The sequence below is a fragment of the Thamnophis sirtalis genome, unplaced genomic scaffold (assembly GCF_051295495.1).
Source record: "Thamnophis sirtalis isolate CommonGarterSnake01/CBP01778 unplaced genomic scaffold, rThaSir2_p1.2 scaffold_15, whole genome shotgun sequence".
In the NCBI taxonomy this organism is placed as follows: Eukaryota; Metazoa; Chordata; class Lepidosauria; order Squamata; family Natricidae; genus Thamnophis; species Thamnophis sirtalis.
The window spans coordinates 14,545,816-14,566,485 of record NW_028261395.1 but is presented as its reverse complement, the minus strand read 5'-3'; the positions used below and the strand labels follow the sequence as shown (position 1 = coordinate 14,566,485).

At 44.0% G+C, this 20,670-nt stretch overlaps 1 protein-coding gene across 1 annotated transcript in view; it reads right to left on the bottom strand.

Moving 5' to 3' along the window:
* Positions 1-11,875: 11,875 nt before the first annotated feature.
* The window catches only part of LOC148042494 (vomeronasal type-2 receptor 26-like), a 30,955-nt gene continuing 22,160 nt past the window's right edge, over positions 11,876-20,670 (bottom strand). The window contains exons 2-5 of the mRNA XM_087702411.1: positions 19,433-20,224; positions 13,740-13,866; positions 12,536-12,956; positions 11,876-11,879 (exon numbers count right to left, since the gene is read on the bottom strand). Of these exons, the coding sequence (XP_087558537.1) occupies positions 11,876-11,879; positions 12,536-12,956; positions 13,740-13,866; positions 19,433-20,224 (1,344 nt within the window). The remainder of the gene's footprint in view (positions 11,880-12,535; positions 12,957-13,739; positions 13,867-19,432; positions 20,225-20,670) is intronic.

Below are 20,670 nucleotides of genomic sequence, written 5' to 3'. Positions count from 1 at the left end.
GCTCCCCAAAGTGCAGCTTCATGGTCGACAGAGGGGTGTGCGTGGCTTGTTCCGGGCTGCCCCGGGTACAAGGGAGCGGGGCAGGCAAGAGGCAGGCGCGATGGCTGGAGGTCTGGACAGGGCGAAGGGGCCACAGCAGCAAAAGGAGCCTTTTGTGCTTGGGGAGGGACAAAGGAGCAAGGCGGGGGTGGGGACTCTTTGTTTGGTAAGGGCAGAGTATTCTCGGTGGGGGTTGGTGGGAGGTTGGTTGCGGAGGCTGTTTTTGTGGGGGCGTGTTGTGTGTGGGTGAAGAAGAGCATTGGAGGAGGGTGGGGGCTTAAAGCCAGGGAGGGAATGAGAGGAAAAGTGAGAGCAGCAGGCAAAGCGCCCGAGAAAGGCGGCAGAGGAGCCGCAAGAGAAGCAAGCGTTCAAGGGGCCAAAGAATTGCCATTCTCCCACAGCATCTCCGTGGCTCAGCAGGGATGTGGAGAGTCTCACCTGGAGGGGCGACCAGGGCAAGCGTTGCAGGAAAGCCAACCGGCCATCAGCAGGGGAGCCTTTTCCTGCCTCTTTCTTCTGCCAAAGAAAAGCGGGGCTCTCTGCATTTGCCCCTCCTTCTCAGAATCCCAGCCCCTCCCTTCCCTTTGCCATGCCCAAGAGTCCCAAAGCTCTGAGCGCTCAGAAGCTTCGGCCGCTGAGACTGAAGGCAGGTGGTTGTGTCGCCCTTCCCACACTCTTCCTCCTCTTTAGCCGGAGGTTTCGGCCCCACTGAGGCCCCCTCTGCCACCCCCGCCAAAGGACTCCGCAGCCCTGGAGATGCTGCGGTAGCAGGGCCCTTTGGATTCCAGCCAAGCAGCCAGGTGGAGCTGAAGGGCCCCTCGGGGAACAATGTTCCCTCTAATTTTTTTTCAGTGTGTGCGGAAAAGTATAGTGTTCGAGCGGCACATTTTCATGCCTGAGCACCTGAAATTTTTTTAGCCATAATTGCCATCAGAGCAGTTGTTGGGAGGGGGCAAGGAGGAAAAGGGTCCCCTCCATCTCCCCCAGACCCCCAGGAAGAAAGGGAGGGGAGGGGGAGGGAAAGGAAAGAAAATGGGAAACAAGAAAAGGAAAGGAAAAAGGAAAGGAAATAGAAAAGAAGGAAAGGAAAAAGGAAAGGAAATAGGAAAGAAGGAAAGACAAAAGAAAAGGAAAGGAGAAAGGAAAGGAAAACAGAAAGGAAATAGAAAAGAAAGAAAGGAAAAAGGAAAGGAAATGGGAAAGAAGAAAGGAAAGGAAAATGAAAAGGAAATGGAAAAGAAGAAAGAAAAGGAAAAAGAAAAGGAAATGGGAAAGAAGGAAAGGAAAAAGGAAAGGAGAAAGGAAAGGAAAAGAGAAAGGAAATAGAAAAGAAGGAAAGGAAAAAGGAAAGGAAATGGGAAAGAAGAAAGGAAAGGAAAATGAAAAGGAAATGGAAAAGAAGAAAGAAAAGGAAAAAGAAAAGGAAATGGGAAAGAAGGAAAGGAAAAAGGAAAGGAGAAAGGAAAGGAAAAGAGAAAGGAAATAGAAAAGAAGGAAAGGAAAAAGGAAAGGAAATGGGAAAGAAGAAAGGAAAGGAAAAAGAAAAGGAAATGGAAAAGAAGGAAAGGAAAAAGGAAAGGAAAGGAGAAAGGAAAGGAAAAGAGAAAGGAAATAGAAAAGAAGGAAAGGAAATGGGAAAGGAAATGGGAAAGAAGAAAGGAAAGGAAAAGAGAAATGAAAAGAAAAAGGAAATGGAAAAGGAAAGGAAAGGGAAAATAAGGAAAGGAAAGGAGAAATAAAAGGGAAAGAGAAAGGGAATGGAAAAGAAGGAAAGGAAAATGAAAAGAAGGAAAGGAAAAGAGAAAGGAAAGGAAAAAGGAAAGGAAAGGAGAAAGAAAAGGAAATGGAAAAGAAGGAAAGGAAAGGGAAAAGAAGGAATGGAAAAGAGAAAGGAAAGGAAAGGAAATGGAAAAGAAGGAAAGGAAAAAGGAAAGGAAAGGAGAAAGGGAAGGAAAAGAGAAAGGAAATGGAAAAGAAGGAAAGGAAAAGCAAAAGAAGGAAAGGAAAGGAGAAAGGAAAGGAAAAAGGAAAGGAAAGGAGAAAGAAAAGGAAATGGAAAAGAAGGAAAGAGAAAGACAAAGGAAAGGAAAAAGAAAGGAAGTTAGAAGAAGGACAGAAAGTAAAAGGAAAGAGTGGAAAGGATTGGTACTGCTCAAAAATCAAGTCTCAAGATCCCGTGGATCTTGCATCTCTCAAGATCCCTTTGGCTCAGGCATTCTAATTCCACGCTGCTTCCCTCTCTCCCCAAAGCGAAGGGATTGCAGAAAAAATGCTGAGCCCAGAACGGGGCTTCAGATGAGGCAATGCCTGAGAAACCCCAGATGTGCAGAGAAACGAAGGCTACAACCAGCAAATCCCCTTTTTCCCCAGGAACTGACGAAGCCCCAGAGGACCAATGGGAATTCTCCCTTCTCTAGTGTCATGGATCTCCGGGCAGAGTCTTCCTTGATTTCACCAATCACCAGATGGAGGAAGAGAGTTCGGTGCAGAGAGAGAAGGGAGGGAGGGGGGATATTTTTAGTCACATTTAAAGATTAAATTAAAAAACACTGCACTGCAGTTTGAAACTTGTGCACAGTGTTTTTTTGTTACCTGCGCGGCCGCGCACACACGCAGCTTAGAGGGAACGCTGTCGGGGACTCTGCAAGGGGGCCCTTCCTGATGGGAATTCAGCTCCACCGTCACAGGAGCCTCTTCCTTCCTCCCGCCCAACTTCTCAAAGCAGCTGGGATCCCACTAGATCCCTTTCTCTCCAACTGTCGCTGAGATCTCCGTCTTCCCGGGGCAGATCAAGGCTCCCAGGGATTTTGGGTTGCTTATTCAGACAAGACTAGCTAGGTGGGTTTTGCTCTGTGGTGTAAGGGCTACGTAATAAGACAATGTCACAAATAGGCTGCAGACACTGACCAGACACTGGCAGCTGATCAGGGAGGAAATCTGCATGAGGAGGGAGAGGGAAAGAATGATGGAGGGGGAGACTCATTGTGTGAGTCCCTTCTGAAGAGACTTCTGATTGGTTTGCTCTCAGAAGTTGTGAGTATGTCTGTCTGATTCTTCTTCAGTTATTTGTAGTTGAAAAATAATCCAAAGGGAAGGGAAGGTGAAGGGATGTATTTCAGTTCCCTTTTCTTCTCCTTTCTGTTTCCCTTTTTCCCTTTCTCTTCTTCCAATTCCCCTTCTGCTTCCTTTTCTCCTTTCTCTTCCTGTTTACTTCCATTTTGCTCTCTGCTTCCCTTCCTAAGTCTCTATCCTTTGCCTTCCCCTTCTCCCAACTTCCCCTCCCCCTCCATTCAGCTGACACAGAATTCATGCCTCAATTCCTCAATCATTAGGATAACCTTGATCATCTCATTGGACAGGAGACCACACAGAAATGACACCTTCACTTTCTTTATTTAACAGAGTGATGAGATCCATCAAAATTTCAGATCCTTATAAAAATGTATATCAGAGATATAAGAAAGGAGCAGCAGGATGCCCCACACGGCCTCTCAGGACCATTTCCACATTATCATGACTCCAGGGCTCCATTCAGACAATCCCCGGTGCCGAAGTCTGTGAGGTTCGGACGGAGAGGAACCAGCTCCGTGTCTCTTTTCGTTTCAAATATATTTTATTTTCATTTTCATTTCATACAGTCACATATATACTGTGCATAACCGGGGCCATATAGCATTGAGCAATAAACACAGCCATCCTTGTCAAAAATACTCCCCAAAATACAAACCCAATATACCACTTTAACCCTCCATACACCCTTTCTTTCACCCCCCTCCAACTTTCCTTTCTCCCCTCCAACATTCCCCTCTCCTACTTCCCCTCCCCCTCTATCACTCCGTTTTCCCAATACACTCCCTCCCTTCCATCTCACCCTCCTTCCGATCCTCTCTCCCACCCTCTCTACCCCTCTTTCTTCTTTCCCTTTGCTCCTCCCTTCGGTGTATTTCTACTATCTATCAATATATTCAGCTTCTTATTTTTACACTAGAATTAAAAAGGCAACAGTATACAAGTGCAATCATGTTACTTTAAAATCTAGCACATACTGTATTTCCCCCCTCCCCCTCCCCCCTTTGACCCCACCTCCCTCCCCCCGCCCGACTTCCCAGAGCCCGTACACGGTATAGCTTTTTATCAAACACAGTCTAAGATACATTAAAACCAAGGAAATTTTAAAAAAGAAAAAAGAAAAGAAAAAAAGAAAAAAAAGTCAGTAAAATCTCTGCGTTGAACTCAGCTTCTTGCCATTACACAAACTTTAAGCAGTTTACATTGTTCCTAATCTTAGTTGTTTGATTACCTGCAGGATTTCCCCAGAAGTTATTTGTTGGTTCAACTTTTGCCTGTACTCTTCTCTAACTAGGGGTATTATCTCTTTATCTAAGTATCTGTCTATATCTAAACCCTTAATTTTGTCCCCTTTGTACCTCCTTCCCTCTATAACACAATTTGGATACATTTCAAATTTTTCTTTTGATTTCCTCTTCCAATTCTTTTCGTTTTTGCCCTTGTTTATGTCTATGTATTTTGTTTATATTCATTAGTACTCCTCTCATATATGCTTTACTTACATCCCCTACAAATTCCATGAATATACCCTTATTCATATTCAGAACAAAGTATTCAGATGGCATTTTTTTACAATCATTAATATACTTTTCATATCTAAATAAACTCTCATTCGACCTCCAAGACCTTCTTGCCTGCACTACCCTTCCCAATTCCGTCCAGACTGGGTGGCGCAGTGGTTAAATGCAGCACTGCAGGCTACTGCTAGATCAGCAGGTCAGCGGTTCAAATCTCACCGGCTCAGGGTTGACTCAGCCTTCCATCCTTCCGAGGTGGGTAAAATGAGGACCCAGATTGTTGGGGGCAATATGCTGACTCTCTGTAAACCGCTTAGAGAGGCCTGAAAGGCCTATGAAGCGGTATATAAGTCTACTGCTATTGCTATTGCTATGATCCAAAAGGACCCTCGCCGCAATCTTTGTCTTCTTCACCCTAGAAAATAAATAATTAGTGATTTGTATAAAGTCAATCCTTGAAAGGGATTGATGTCCATCAGAAAAAGAGGTGAAGTCATATGCCTCTGTGTTTCTTTCTCGCCAAACATTTCTCAGTTTGAAGTTGTCCATCAAGTCTTTTTCCCTTCTAGAATTAGGTCCAATGCGATATATCTTCCAAAGGGATCTGCTTGAATTAATTCAGCCTTAATGTCTTTTCTTAAGTATACAACTATACCATTTTTCTTTTCCGTAGCAGAGGTCACAAAATATTGACCAAGTTCGGGGTTGAACAGATATTTTTGATCAGTTGATTTAATATGAATTTCTTGCAGACAAATTATATCATTCTTGAACTGTTTGAGATAGTGAAATATTTTCTTTCTCTTCTGTAAAGAGTTCAGACCATAACTCCTTGATCAATGGCCGATGATTATTGAGGTTGTTGCAATATGCCTTGTTTTCCCATTCGTCTGGTAGTCATACGGCTAGATCTTTGTTCCCTGGTCCCTTGCCCTTCCGGAAGGAGGAAATGGTGCTTTTTGTCTGGTAGTTGTGTGATTTGCTGTTTATCTTGTCCTTCTCATGGTCTTTCTCCAGATCCAGATAATTCAGGGTGTCCCACCTTCAGGGTCTTGTGATAAAAATCTCGGGCTTCCCATACAGAGTTGAGACGATATTTTTGCTTATCAAGTGTAATTATGATACCAAATGGCACATCCCATCTATACTGTATCTGACGGTTTCTGAGTTCTTCCACTAGAAAAGCATAATCTCTCCTGGCTTTTAGCATTTGGGGTGGTATTTCTTTCAAGACAATCAAGTCCTGTCCGCCAATTTGAAGCCTGGTATTATAAGACTCTTGTAGTATCATGTTTCTAGACTCTCTTGTAGTAAAGTATATAATTACATCTCGGGGAAGTTGCCTCTGTTTTGCCACCCAAGAGTTACCGCGATAATTTTTTTCGATCTGCCAGTCAAAGTTGGACCCCGGTCTTTCCACCAGATGGTTAAAAGCCTCTGAGAAAATCTGCTTCAAGTTCTTCTGTTCGTTTTCACGCAGCCCCCTGACTCTTAATGCAAGCTCCATCTGTTTGTAGTGTATCATAACAATTTGTTTTTCAGCGTTTTCAACTTTTTGTTGCACCACTTCAATTTTGGATGTCAAGTTAGTGTTGGCTTCATCAAGAACCTCTAGCTTATCTTCCATTCCAGAAACATATTCTGTCAATACAGTTACAAGTCCCACCATATCGTCCTTTGTTTTGGCAATCCTAGTATCAAGCTTATCATATAAGTCTGCATTAAATTTCTTTATCTCCTCTCTGAATTATCTGAAAGTTTCTAAATTCTGCTCTCTAAATTCTCTAAGAGTCTCAAAAAAAGTTCTTTCGTTAGCAAATCTCCAGTAGGGAGCATAGAGGGTGGAAGCTCCAACTTTGTGCCAAGTGCGTGAGATGTACTCCTAAAAAGAGGTCTCCCCGAATTTAATTTTGATGCCATTATGTCTTTTCTTCAAACAATTATTCAACAATTATTCAAACTCTGCTGGCCCGTTGTGTAGCTTACGAAGGAAGAAAGTATTAAGTCCCCCCTTTATTTGTTCTTAGAGGTTTTTCAAAAGGTTTCAGAAAAGAGCATTGTAACAAACAGGTTTCAAAAGATTAGCATTGTAACGAAACAGTTCAGCATATTCATCTCTGTTTGGAATGTCTCTATATTAACAAGGAGTCTTTTAAAGCTTTTAAAAGTTGATAAGAAAAAAGTCTTGTAAGCTCTTCAGAGAAACGAAACTAATTAGTAAGAGAATGCTATCTGGCTGTTCCTTTGATCTTTTTCTTTGCTGGACAGTTAGGAATGTGGCACCCGCCATTTTAGGAGCTTATTTTTTTTAGAAACCAAGTGCACAAAGAAAGCTCTTTCTTTAAAAAAATAAGGCAGATAAGGTTCTCGGGTACGGCCTCTGCTTGTATTAATCTCAAATAAATATATCAAAAATTGTCCTAAGCGGGGGTTCCTTACTTTGCGCCGTAATGATTACAGCCGGAATTTCTGGCATGGAGATGTGATTCAGCCCCCCTTCCATTCGCAGCAAAAAAAAAAAGCTGCAAACTTCAAAGAAAAGCTCTTACCAGCTGGATCTCTCTCACACTCTTCTTTGCCTGAAGAATGAGGTATCTACCAGGTATTTAGGCAGATAATGCGGCCAGGAACCCGGGGGCAGCTCGTTAAGCTGCCACCATCAGCAAGGTCCCGCCCCGGAAGCCCAGCTCCGTGTCTCTTTGAAGGCTGGGAAGAGGACCAGGAGACTTGCCAGCTGCCATGGAGGCTCCCCACAATGGACTCCGTAACCCTTGAGATCTATAAGTCCCTCTGGGGAAGGGAGGACAGCGCTCTGGCTAGAAGCAGGAGGGGGCTGGGGAGTGGAAAGTGGGAGCTGTCTTAGTGGGTGAGTTTAGGATCTGTGGGGCAGAGCGAAGCCCTCTTTCCTTCCGTCTCTTGGGCCCTTTGGGGGAAAGAGGTTTTCTGCCTCTGGGCCAAAAAGACTTTGGAATCCAATCTTTCCTCCAATTCTGGACCTTCCCAGCTGCCCCGTCTGCCTCCCACCTCCCACCTTCCACCTCCCAAAATAGGAAATCTCAAGGGAAATGAAGGGAATAGAGTCAATTCTAAGAAAGGAGTGGGTGAGAGGATCCAGAATAGAGAAGGGGGGGAGATGGTGGATTGAGGAGGACTGTGTAGTAGACAGGAGAGAGAGGAGGGATCGTACCCCTCCCCCTCTGTCGAGGGAGGGCTGTTCAGTTTTAAGATAGATGGCCTTTTGGACCCCCCTTTCCAACCAGGGGTCTCCTCTGTCCAGAGGATGGACTTTGCTCTCTCCCAAGACAGCAACATGGTCCTTTCCCCAGTTCCAAGGAGCCCCCCCCCCATTTGCCCTTTGATTCAGGTTACCCCGAGGGGGCAAATAAACCTCCAGGTGGCCTCAAGGCCTCAGAGAGCTCATGGCTGACCTTCACAAGGATAACCACCAAACGGCTGCCAAGAAAATACATCCTTCCATTCCCCACCATTCAATCAGAACTGAAGAAGCCTCTTGGATGAGAAGCAAAACGTTTTCAAGGAAAAAACCCAAGAAATTCCAGCTGTCTTTTGAAAAACTCCTTTGGGATGTGCGCTGAAGATGCCCCAAAGAGGGATGGGGCTTTCGGAGTCTCTTCCGTGGCTGAAGAAGGAAAAGGGATGAAGTGGGAGAGCCTTTCTTTTAGGCTGCACCTCAGGTCTTGTGCAGGAGGTGCCCTTTGCAAAGAGCAGGTGAGCCTGTCAGGCCCTCTTAGCCTTCCATCCCTGAGCAGGGGTGTCATCTGTGCTTTGCCTGCCACGGCTGGTTGCTGGAGGTTTCAGGCAGACAGAATTTAACAGAATAGCAGACTTGGAAGGGACCTTGGAGGTCTTCTAGTCCAAACCCCTGCTTAGGCAGAACCTCATGGATTCCCCACTGCTGAGTGCCACTCAACTATCAACCTTCCCTTCTGAGCTGAAAGGGGGGGATTCCAAGGGAGGGAGGGGTCAAGGGCTGAGTAGAGGGAGAAGTGTTGTTTGACCTCCAGGTTACCTGGATACCTGGATTCTGTTGGAACTCCTTTCGGTTGATGGGTGGGGCCATGCAGGCTATAAAAGCTTGAGTGGATGAGAGAGAGAGAGAGAGAAAGACAGAGACAGAGAGAGACCGAGAGAGAGAGAAAGAAAGAGAAAGAGAAAACACAAAGGAAAAAAAAAGAGAGAGAGAGTTGAGCAGGACTTGGTTCTTTGTCTCTGGTATTTTGTTTTTCCTGATTGGGAATTTGACCTTGGGATGAATACCGTAGTTGTTGGGGAAGCACCAACCATTAAATCCAGAAATTGACTCTTCTTCCTCCATCCCTTTTCTCTTTCAGACATGGATCCCAATGAACAGCTGCGGCCATCCAGCAACAGACCCCAGAACGTCCTTGGGGACCCCTGGAAGGCAACTTTGTCCTTGGGGGTCTATGTATTCGTTGGCCTCTGCGTATTTCTCCACCTGTGCAAATAAGTTGCTCCTGTTAAAGGGAGTATCGTCACCACAACCTGGGGAGCCCCGGGGCACTGAAAGCCCCCCAAAATGTTGGTGGAACTAATTGGCGAAAGTATAGAATCCCCCTGGCCTGGAAGGGACCTTGGAGGTCTTCTAGTCCAACCCCCAATCTTGAAAATATGGAGCCCCCATTAAGAATTATTTTTGTTATCATTAAGAAAACAATGTACCAGTCAATTATATTTGATTCTTTTCTTCTTCTTCAATCCCCAGAAAAAGGTGTCTGCAAGTGTCACCAGAACAACGAAATGAAGATGTGGAGGCCATCGTAATCACGGTGGAACCGTACATACCGGGACCCATCTACCCCAACATCCCCATCATTGATGAGCGAAGGATGTCAGATGTTCTGCCTTGCACGACAATGTGATGATTGTAAGTGAACTAATTTGATTATCAGGTTTTCTTTATTTTTCTATTTTAAAGGTATTCTGTTGTTATTATTATTGTTGTTATTGTTATTTAATTCTTAACAATCTTTTGTTGTTTTGCATTTCTTGCTTTTGGGGGTTTGTGTGGGGGTGGTTGGACTATGGAAACTATTAGGAAAGAAAACTAGGAGCCTTTAATTTGGTTGCTCTGTTTTGTTTTGTTTCTATTTCATTATTCTTAAAATATTCAATCTGTGTTTCTTTTGCCCCCAGGACAAATTGCAGCAACCATCACATTGTTGACCAGGGCTGAATGTCTGACGTTGTCTTCCATCAATGATGGTGATGTTGGGATCGATGGATTCCGGTATGAAGGTTCCACAGTGATGGAGGCCTCCTCCTCATCTTCAGTGGTTCTGGTGACACTTGCAACACCTTCAACGCAGAGGCCAACCATACATAGACCCCAAGGATGACCAGAGTCATTTTCAAGGGTCTCCAAGGAACTTTGGTGGGCTCTTGCTGGATGGCCGCACCAGTTGCTGGACTTGCTCAGATGTGACACCCAACTGTGAAGACCGGATGATGCCACAGGATCTTTCTCTGGCAGAGCTAGTTCACCCCCTGTGATGCACCCCAGAGAAGCTCATGAGCAGAAGCTGAATGGACTAGCACTCTTCGGCAGTGAAAAAAAATGCTATGTACTGACATTGTAGACTCCTGGCTAATTATACCTTTGCCAAATGCTAAACTTTATTTTTTAATAAATTCTACATTTGATTAACAAATTAAATTGATTATTGTTGATTAGCCATAATGCCATATCAAGAAATAAAATATTAAATGCAAAGCATTAATAACATTGTATATGAAAATTGAATAAGAGAAGCAAACAAAATAAAAAAGAATAAGAAAAACATAAATCACATTTCTGTATCATCCTACAATTTATTGCAATCAGACCAGGGGTGGGTTTCTCGCCCCATTCCAACCGGTTCGGTTGGAACGAGGCCGACGGCGTCCTCACGCATGCGTGCACCGCGCACGTGCACGTGCGCGCCGCACACATGCGTACTAGCGTCTGTGTGATGCTCCAGCTGCTCCTGGAGGATCGCGCAGGCGCTGTATGCATCCTGCGCATGCGTGGAAGCGCAGAATTCGGCAAAACCGGGTAAGGAGCGGGCGTGGGCGCGGGTGCGCGCAGGCGCGCGGGCACGGGGGGGAGGGCCTTCGCTGTTCCTGGAAGTTACTTACTTCCAGGTTCGGCGACCAACCGGATTGTGGGGACCGCCGCGAACCGGTTGAAACCCACCCCTGAATCAGACCCACCTATGCAGATGTCAAATGAATGTTTTGTTCCAATAAATGTTTAATTCTGACTGCACAGAAAATGTCTTAACCCAAGTATCCCAATAGGTTGTTTGTCTAATATGCAAGACTCTGATCTCTCTCTTTCTTATGCAGTTGACATTCAATATTCCAGATTGTTGGTGAAGCAATCTTTTTATTCTTTTTATTTTATTTTTTGCTTTTATTTATTTCTGTCTCACCTAGTGACATGAGAGATAAGGAGACCACAGCTCCTAATAGAATTTGTCAGCTGCATAATCCTAGAGAGCTTTATTTGAAATTCTGCATCTTCTAACACAGAGAACTTAGGGCCTCGATCAGGTTCATCCAGAACTTCATGCAGAGGAAACAGCTGCTCTGGCTGCATCCCTGAGACTTGGCTGGGACTGGAGAGGGCGATTCTGCTCACGGAGCTCTGCCTGGACAGTTTCTGGGTTTGGCACCAGCTGATACTCCAGGGGAGGAGAGGGGAGGGGGATGCTTGCGGGGCATGCAGGGAGCTTGTCCCACAGATGGCCAGATGAGAGAGGCTGTTTCTTCAGTTGGGCCTGAGGAGGCGTCAGTGAGGGCTGCTGTTCTTGCACCAGACTCCCTGCCTGACCTCTGGGGCTGGGCAGGTGATGGAGTCTCCTGGACTGAGGGTGCTGGGGGACTCCAGATGGCCATCCCTAGGTTTCCCAGGTCAGAGGCAGCTCTGGGCCCAAATCATCTAGGACCAACTCCTTGCAAGGGTAAAAGGAGTCTTTAACTTATAACCGTTTCTCTAATGACCACTGGAAGTTATAATGGCACTGAGAAAATTGATTTATGACCATTTTTCTCTCTTATGACCATTGCAGCATCCCCATGGTCACATGATCCAAAGTCGAATGCTTGGCAACTGGCAAATATTTATGATGGTTGCAGAGTCCCTGGGTCATGTGATCACCTATTGGGACCTTCTGATCAGCAAAGTCAGTGGGGAAGGAAGATGCCTCTGAATGACTTTCAAGATTTATTCAGCTGAAAGGGAAGGGAGTTACAAGAATTACAGTCATTCAACCGTTTCCAAACATATTAATATGATTTTCTTTAACACTTGCATATTATATAAGTGGAAATAAATAATGTCTTCTTTCAAAGAAAAGGAAGTTTCAGTACTCTTTCCATATTTTCATGATATTATGTCTCATGTCTTTTCATTTTTTCTGGCCGTGAGATGCTCCTTTGTGTTCAGGTCTGGCCTCAGAAGGATAATGTAGCACTTGGGGATGAAGATGCAGACCAGCAGACCAGCACTGGAGGCCAGGATGGAGAAGACCTGAACAGCCACCATGTATTTCCCTTTGGTGCTCAGGTAGGTGGGCACAAAAGTCACCCAGACGCTGCAGAAGACCAGCATGCTGAAGGTGATCAGCTTGGCTTCGTTGAAGGCTCCAGGCAGATTCCTGGCCAGGAAAGCCACCGTGAAGCAGATGGCAGCCAGGAAGCCCATGTAGCTGAGGGTGACATAGAACATGACAACAGCCCCTTCATTGCATTGCAGGATGATCTCTCCAGGCTGGGAGTGGAGGTCAGAGTCAGGGAAGGGGGAAGAAGCTCCCAGCCAGATGGAGCAGATGATAATTTGGAGAGCAGAAGAAGAAAGGATGATGGAGTTGGCCAAGCTCTTCCCCAACCATCTCTTCACTCGGTTTCCTGGTTTTGTGGCCAGGAAAGCCAGCACCACCGTGATGGTTTTGGCCAAGAGAGAAGAAATGGCAACTGAGAAGATGATGCTGAAAACCGTTTGTCGGAGAAGGCAGGTGGCTTTTTTTGGCTGACCAATAAAGAGAAAAGGAGACAAGAAGCAAAGCAGGAGGGAGGCCAGGAGGATGTAGGAGAGGTCCCGGTTGTTGGCTTTTACAAGTGGAGTTTCTCGGTATTTAATGAAGATGATTAAAACAAGGCCTGTAGTTAGGAAGAAGAGTAGGGCAAAAGATACCAGGATGATGCCCAGATGTTCTTCATAAGACAGGAAGGTTATAACTTTAGGGATACATTGGACTCTGACTTCATTTGGATATTTATCATCTGGACAGTTGGTGCATTTTTCTGTATCTGAGAAAGCCAAAAAGCAATATTTCTTTAATATTCTGGTTTTTTTTTTTACATTTCAAGAAATACCTTTTTGGGATAATGCCTGACTCCAGGAATATTTTCCAAATTGTGTTGCTTAATGATTTCACAGGGAAAAAAGATAATATAATTAAGAGCCGAGGTGGCACAGTGGTTAAATGCAGCACTGCAGGCTACTTCAGCTGACTGCAGTTCTGCAGTTCGGCTGTTCAAATCTCACCGGCTCAGGGTTGACTCAGCCTTCCATCCTTCCAAGGTGGGTAAAATGAGGACCAATTGTTGTTGGGGGCAATATGCTGACTCTGTAAACCGCTTAGAGAGGGCTGAAGGCTCTAAGGAGCCAAGGTGGCGCAGTGGTTAAATGCAGCACTGCAGGCTACTGCTAGATCAGCAGGTCAGCGGTTCAAATCTCACCGGCTCAGGGTTGACTCAGCCTTCCATCCTTCCGAGGTGGGTAAAATGAGGACCCAGATTGTTGGGGGCAATATGCTGACTCTCTGTAAACCGCTTAGAGAGGCCTGAAAGGCCTATGAAGCGGTATATAAGTCTATTGCTATGAAGCGGTATATAAGTCTAACTGCTATTGCTATTGCTATTGCTATTCTAATATCTATATAAGTACATATATGAAATTGGAGGACCTCTAGCGCATTTTGAAGCTCATTGAGTTGAGCTTCAATGTATGTTTTAATTCCCACTTTCTATCAAAATGCTCTGGATAAACCCATTTCTGCAAAGCCTGTAATTTCCTCTGGTGTCACCCACCTTCCTGAGTGGAGAAGGTCCCCTCCGGACAAGGAACGCAGTCATAGCAGCAAACTGGCTCTCCTTCTCGAGCCCTCTTGACAAATCCAGGACGACAACTTTCCACACATTTGGACTGAGGCAGGGACTGAGCAGAAAAACAAGGAACGGCAAAGAAAATATGTTAAAACTCACCATCAATGGAAAATGGGGAAAGAAATGGACATTAAATAAGTAGATTCTGGGCTTCACGTAGGTAAATATGAAATCTCTGACCCCTCCCAAACAGGTGTAGGAGATGTGACTCTGGCAGGTTCTTTCTTTAGTTCCTTCCTTTTGCTTCTCACATAACACAATGCAAGACAGGACCTTTCTACGTAATAAAGTCTGGAATGATGGAATTAAGAAAAGATTTAAGTATTAAGTGACAAACAATGGGTTCCTCCTCACGGCTGAATTAAAATGCACTTGTCCACTCTCCATCTATCCATGATTATAATGAACTATTCATTTTAAATTTAAAAATACATTTCTTGTCAAAGAAGTATTAAATTGTTATTAGATTTGTTTAAGTAGAATAAAACGTGATTGAAAAGGAAAGTTCTGACCAGTAGGATCTGGAAAGGTTTCTTCCAGACTACAGAAAGCCTTGCAAAGCTGTTTCCCGTTGACACTAGTTCAAAACAGTCTCCCAGTTAAGAGATAAAAGAAAACATTTCTCATAAATTATAGCTGATAATTTTACCTATTTGGTAATGAAATGTCTGCAGAAGACGAGCAAGCTCAGATAGCACCAAAGGGTCCTCTGAGCTACAAATACTCCTTTATTAAGACTAAAGATTTCTGCATAGTTTCTAGAACTGTATTGAGACTGAGGAGAGATCATGAGAATGTGTCCCTGAAAAAGATTAAGGCACAAATCTTTGGCTGCAACAGATGGGAGATGAATGCAAGTCCTGTGTCAGAAGGAGATATTTCTAAGGCCCATCCAGTTTTGTGTTGAAGAACTGCAATTAGGAGACTCCAACTGGCATGGAAAGACAGGCCCAGATTTCATATTAGTTAAATTGGGGGACTCCTTTTTGCCCAGAGGGACTGAAGGTAGCTAACACTCAGGATAAACAAGGCCATTCAAGGGATTTTCAGATGAAGAGTCCTTTTAAGAGCTAAAGGCCAAATCTAAGTAGCATTTCCTGTCACAATCACTCTCATTACTTCTGATATCAGGCCGGGCTTTTCTTTGAATCAAAATTGTGTTTCAGGTTTCTGGGTCAAGAGATTATCTCACTGGTCACTGTCATTTTATGGGAACTGAAAGTCTTGGGCCTCCTTCCTAGGGGCAGAATGTCAATTGTTCCCCCAGTTGGGAAAAAGACAGATGTGGCTAACTTTGACCTGATCTGGACTACTTAAAACTATCACAGACTATGGACCCGCCCTTTCAGGGAACCATTTCCCAATGGCTTTTCCATAAGCAGGACCAGAGGAAGCTCCTCTCCCAATGGGACCACCAGGAGCTCCATCCAGTCATGATCCAATTTCATCTCATTCAGTCCAAACCTCAATTCAGGGACTGTTCAACCGAATTCCCTTTTGCTTTGCTATTTCAGGACAAGGAATAAGTGAACTGGAGGCTCTTAACAACACAATCTCCAGCACTTGAGAGTTTTTTATCTCAGGTTGGACATGGCTGAATCAGCTAAAAAAAGTCTTCAATATTACAACATCTGAAGAAGACCTTGGTCAACAGTACTGAAACCTCCCAAGTGGTCTATAGAAAGAAGACTATAAGGTTTTTAATTCCCATGTTCAATTCTCAGTGAAAGTCATGGACCCTGGAACCTGGGCTAAGTCTACATGAAATGGGTCTTAAATCTTTATTAAAAAGAGGAAAGACACTAAAATTTATCCCACCTTGTTGAATAACTTTAGCCGTGAAAGAGCTCTTTGGTAGATAGTAACTTTCTGTCTTTCCAAAGTCCCCATTCGCAGATGAATGGGATCCTTCTTGGGGAGAATCAAATAACTTGCAATTCCCAGATCTGCTGCTACATCTCCATTTTGATCCAAGTACATATCCTTATCAGAAATATTGCAAAACTCATTCTTCTGCAGGAAAGGATGGAACTAGAAGGGAAACATCCAGGAATTTTAAAATCTGAAAGCTCTTTTTAAAAAAGTCCTTTTAGCCTTTACACATTTGAATCTTTGTTCTGCATTTGTCTAATATCAAAATATGCTTATTTAGAAAAACAGGTGTTACTGCTATCTTCATAATTAAAAAAAAAAGTTCAGCAAGATTTCTCAACCATATATTGGCAAAATATATAGTAACAATATATAATTGATGCAATTGGTAAGTTATAGGGAGCATTCTAGAACAGGTGACAAATATAATGAATCATAGGAAAAAAGATTATTCATAGACACCTGGAAACATCAGGTTGATTATGAGAAACCATTCATTTAGTGACCATTCAAAGTTACAAGGGCACTGAAAAAAGTGACTTAGGATAGTTTTTCCCACAATCATGGCAGCATCTCCAGGGTCTCTAGGGAATCAGAATCTGAATTCTTGGCATTCACTTATGATGATTAGAGAGTTTTAGGGTCACCTGATCTCCTTTTGAGACTTCTGACCAGCGAAATCAAGAGGGAAGCCAGATTTGTTTAACAACTGTGTTACTGAGTTGGTGATGTGACTGGATGGGTAGCCGTGGCCAAGTCAACATTTTCCTGTTTGATAAGACTCTTATCTGTGAGTAATATATATATGTATATGTACATATAACATATTTTTTGGAATATAAGAGCTCCAAAGTATAAGATGCACAGAGGTGGGTTGCCAATTTTTTTACTAATGGTTCAGGTGCACTCTCATGTGCTCTCGCATGTGTGAGCAATGTTTCTGCGCATGCGGGCAGGTGGACAGAGCCTCCCACCGCTGCTACTACCGGTTCAGGAGCAAACCACTTTTGGGGAGGAAAACAAGAAAAAAAATCTGCCTCTGCCTCCCAGCAATTTGCTTCCTTGCGCAAAAAGCAAACAATACAGACGATATACACTGTTGGCGGTGTATTTCTGTGTATGTGTGCCTGATCCATAGAAATAGCAAAGAATTGGAGAAATGTACATTATGTAGTATATTAATGCCAGAATGCCCTAACCCTAACTCCTCCCAATTATTTAAATAGATCTATTCCAAACATGACTAAGTCGGGGTTTAACTCAGCTACCTTATCTTAATAATATAATAGGGCACTGTTACATTTCAGACTATACTTGTACAGATGCTGTTAAAATTGATGTGGCTTTCTTCAATATCTTCATAAATGACTTAGATGAGACAATAAAAGGGGAACTTATCAAATTTGCAGATGATACTAAATTGGCAGGAATAACAGACATCCTAGAAGATAGGCTCAAGATCCAGATGGATCTTAACAGACTTGAATACTGGGCCCTATCTAACAAAATGAAATTCAATGTAGAGAAACTACACTTAGGCATGAAAAAACCAAATGTACACATATAGACTGGGCAAAACTAAGCTTAATAGCAGTAACTGTGAGAGGGATCCTGGAGTCTTACTGGAGAACCAATTAAATATGAGCCAACAGTATGTAGCAGAAGCCAAAAAAAAAAGCCAATGGAATCCTAAATTGCATTAACAGAGGGATGCAATCACGATCAAGGGTGGTACTAATACCACTCTATAAACCCTTAGTAAGACCACATGTAGAGTACTGCATCCAGTTTTGGTCACCACACTACAAAAAAGATGTTGAGACTCTAGAAAAGAGTGCAGAGAATAGCAACCAGGATGATTAGGGGATTGGAGGCTAAAACATAGGAAGAATGGTACAGGAAGTGGGCATGGCTAGTCTAGTGAAGAGAAAGACCAGGGGAGACATGATAGCAGTCTTCCAATATCTGAGGGGCTGCCACAGAGAGGAAGGGGTCAAGCTATTTTCCAAAGCACTCAAAAGCAGACAAGGAATAATGGATGGAAACTGCCCAAGGAGAGATTCAACCTGGAAATAAGGAGGAACTTTCTGATAGTGAGATCAATTAACCAATGGAACAGAAGTTGCCTTTGGAAGTTGTGGGAGCTTCATCACAGGAAGCTTTCAAAAAGAGACTGGACTGCCATCTGTCAGAAATGGTGTAGGGTCTCCTGCTTGGACTAGATGGCCTACAAGGTTCCTTCCAATTCTGTTAATCTGTATCTGTATCCTGAAAACAGGAGCCATTTGAGAGCTGAGCCCTTAAAGCAGAGAAGTTCAGGCTCCCCTTCTCTGATGATGCAAAGACTGAATAGCCATCAGAGAAGGTTTAATTGGGATTCTTGTAGAGAGAAGGGGGTGGGCTAGATGATCTCAGAATGTCCTTCAAATTACAAAGGTAAAATTCTACTATGCTAATCACAAATTAATAAAGACAATAATACCGTATTCTTTCGTCTATAAGATACCCCCATGAATAGGAACCCCTCCCCTACTTTTCTTACCCCAAATTCAGAAATCAGGTGAAAACTGTCTCAGGTGGTGAGGGTGGGGCCTGAGCATAAGGCGGAGCCCAGGGCCAAAATGCCAATGGAACGCCAGAGGATTGGGGAGGGTGGGGAAGTGAGTGGGCGTATTGCCTGCAGCACCTATGCCGGCTGCTTCTTCCCAGTCAGAGCTGGAATGCTGCTACGTTTAAGTGCTGGTAGATGCCGGCCTTCCCTCCGGTGGGCCTGGGCAACAGCTGGAGAGAGATGGGCCCATTTCAGCACCTGGTGCCCAGATGCCCTCGCTTCCCCCAAGCATTTCTTTACCTGATTTCTAGGTCCTTTACATTTCTCCATCACATTTCTTGATGTCATGTGCAAGAAAAAAGTTTTTGGGACTAAAAAAAAAAGTTCAATCAATCAATTCCAACTTCACAAGATCTTTTTTTAATGAAAAATTGGAATTGATTGATTGAACTTTTTTTTTTAGTCCCACAAACTTGTTTCCCTGCACATGACAGCAAGAAATGTGATGGAGAAACGTGATGGATCTGGAAATCAGGTAGACAAAGAAATGCTAGGGGAAAGCGAGGGCATCTGAGCACTCTTGGGTGGGGCACGTTTTGCGGCGCTGTGTTGCAATGGAGAAATGGGCAACGGAGCGGCTGGCTGGAGGGAAGGAGGCTACTTTCCCTCTTTCTTCTCCCTGCTCCTCCTTCCCTCATGCCGCTGCTCCATTTCCTGTTTCTCTATTGCAGCACAGCGCCCAGGATCCACTTTGATAGTGGGATCATGGGATAATTTAACAACTGGTTCACCCAGGATCAGGTTCACCATTGCAGGAGGCTCGTCCCGCAAGTGCAGTGGAGCTGGAGAATGGGAATGGGCCACACCTCCCACGATAGCCAACCTGACCCTTGGTGAACTGCAGTCTTCCTCTCGTTCCCCTCCCTCCATTTTTAGGTAAATATTTTTAAGAAAAAGTATCATCTCATACACAGAAAAATATGGTATATTTAAAAATGCATACATCCTTTTAAAAATGGCAGTGTTTAAAACCAAAATGTATTTGTCATGGTGCCTGCTGTTTAGAAGATTATGTCTCAAGCAATTAGATTGGCCAAACTTTTTGAAGCACAATGTGGTTGAGAAGGTTCCCCTCCTCCTCCTTTCAGTTCCTTCTCCAAAGGGACTAAGAGGGATCCATATTGGGACCCCATACCTGCCATGGCTGCAGCCTTGGAGCCTTCAACCTCTCTTCGCCCTGCTTCCTTCTCCTCCTTCTTGAGGAATATGCAGTGTTCAAGACATGGACAAGAGTCTTAATGATACTGTAATCGTGGTAATAATTTATGATCTGTATCCTGCTCCTTTTCTTCTGGGTCTCCAGTGGGGCTTTCTGGGTGCATCTTCCCCGGCCTTTGACAGAAAAGACGTTCTTTGAAAGAGAACAATGAAAATAAAGACCATGAAAGTTTTCTTCCACAAAGAAATGGGGTTCAAAGGCATCATCTTTTGATCTTTCATTTGCCAGAAAACCTAAGGTCCAAAGACTATGGACGTATTTGTAAAAGCTTTGTTTTTTCAATGTATATGTTCCCAAAGCTGTCATGATCCAGACTTTCCCTTCAATGGATCCTGGCAAATCTTCAAGTGTTAAATGGAAAGGAAGAATTCTGTCCTTAATGGGAATATATTTCAGGAAGTGAACAAAGACGTTGACTTGTCTCCACTTAAAGAGGGAATCCCTGAGGGCTGCTGCATGTCCAGTTGTTGAGAACAGTTGTGATATAACCACACAAATTCCATTCCTGACAAGCAAAGGAGTGAAAGTCCTCATGAAACTCTCTCCATTCTCTGTGTTGGAAGCAAAGAGGCCAATCAGGGTCCATCTGAAGTGGAGGAGCAGTTGGATAATTGCTGGGTACTGGAATCCTTCTTTGGGGAGCATCTGGTGGAAAAAGGGGAATCGACTTTTATCACTCAGAGCCTCTGAAGCTGTTTCATGATTCATCTAAAAAAGCAATGAAGAAAACGGTGGTCAGATAAACTATAAATAAATTGGGGGTCAGATAAAGTCCAAAATATTAGCTTTAAGTTAGCCCCGGAGCCCTGGAGGTCAGGCAGGGAGTCTGGTGCAAGAACAGCAGCCCTCACTGACACCTCCTCAGGCCCAACTGAAGAGACAGCCTATCTCATCTGGCCATCTGTGGGGCAAGGGCCCTGCATGTCCCCCAAGCATCCCACCTCCCCTCCCCAAGTTACATTATTGTTGGTCAGTCATTTTGCCATATCAAGAAACAAAATATTAAATGCAAAGCATTAACAACTGTATATAAAAATTATATTGAAAAAAGGAGGGAGGAGCCAACGTCACGATGACACATCGTGCAGACCTGACAGTCCGGGTCTGCCGATGAAACTTTTGTCCTTGGACGGTCCGGTAGAGCCTAAACCATC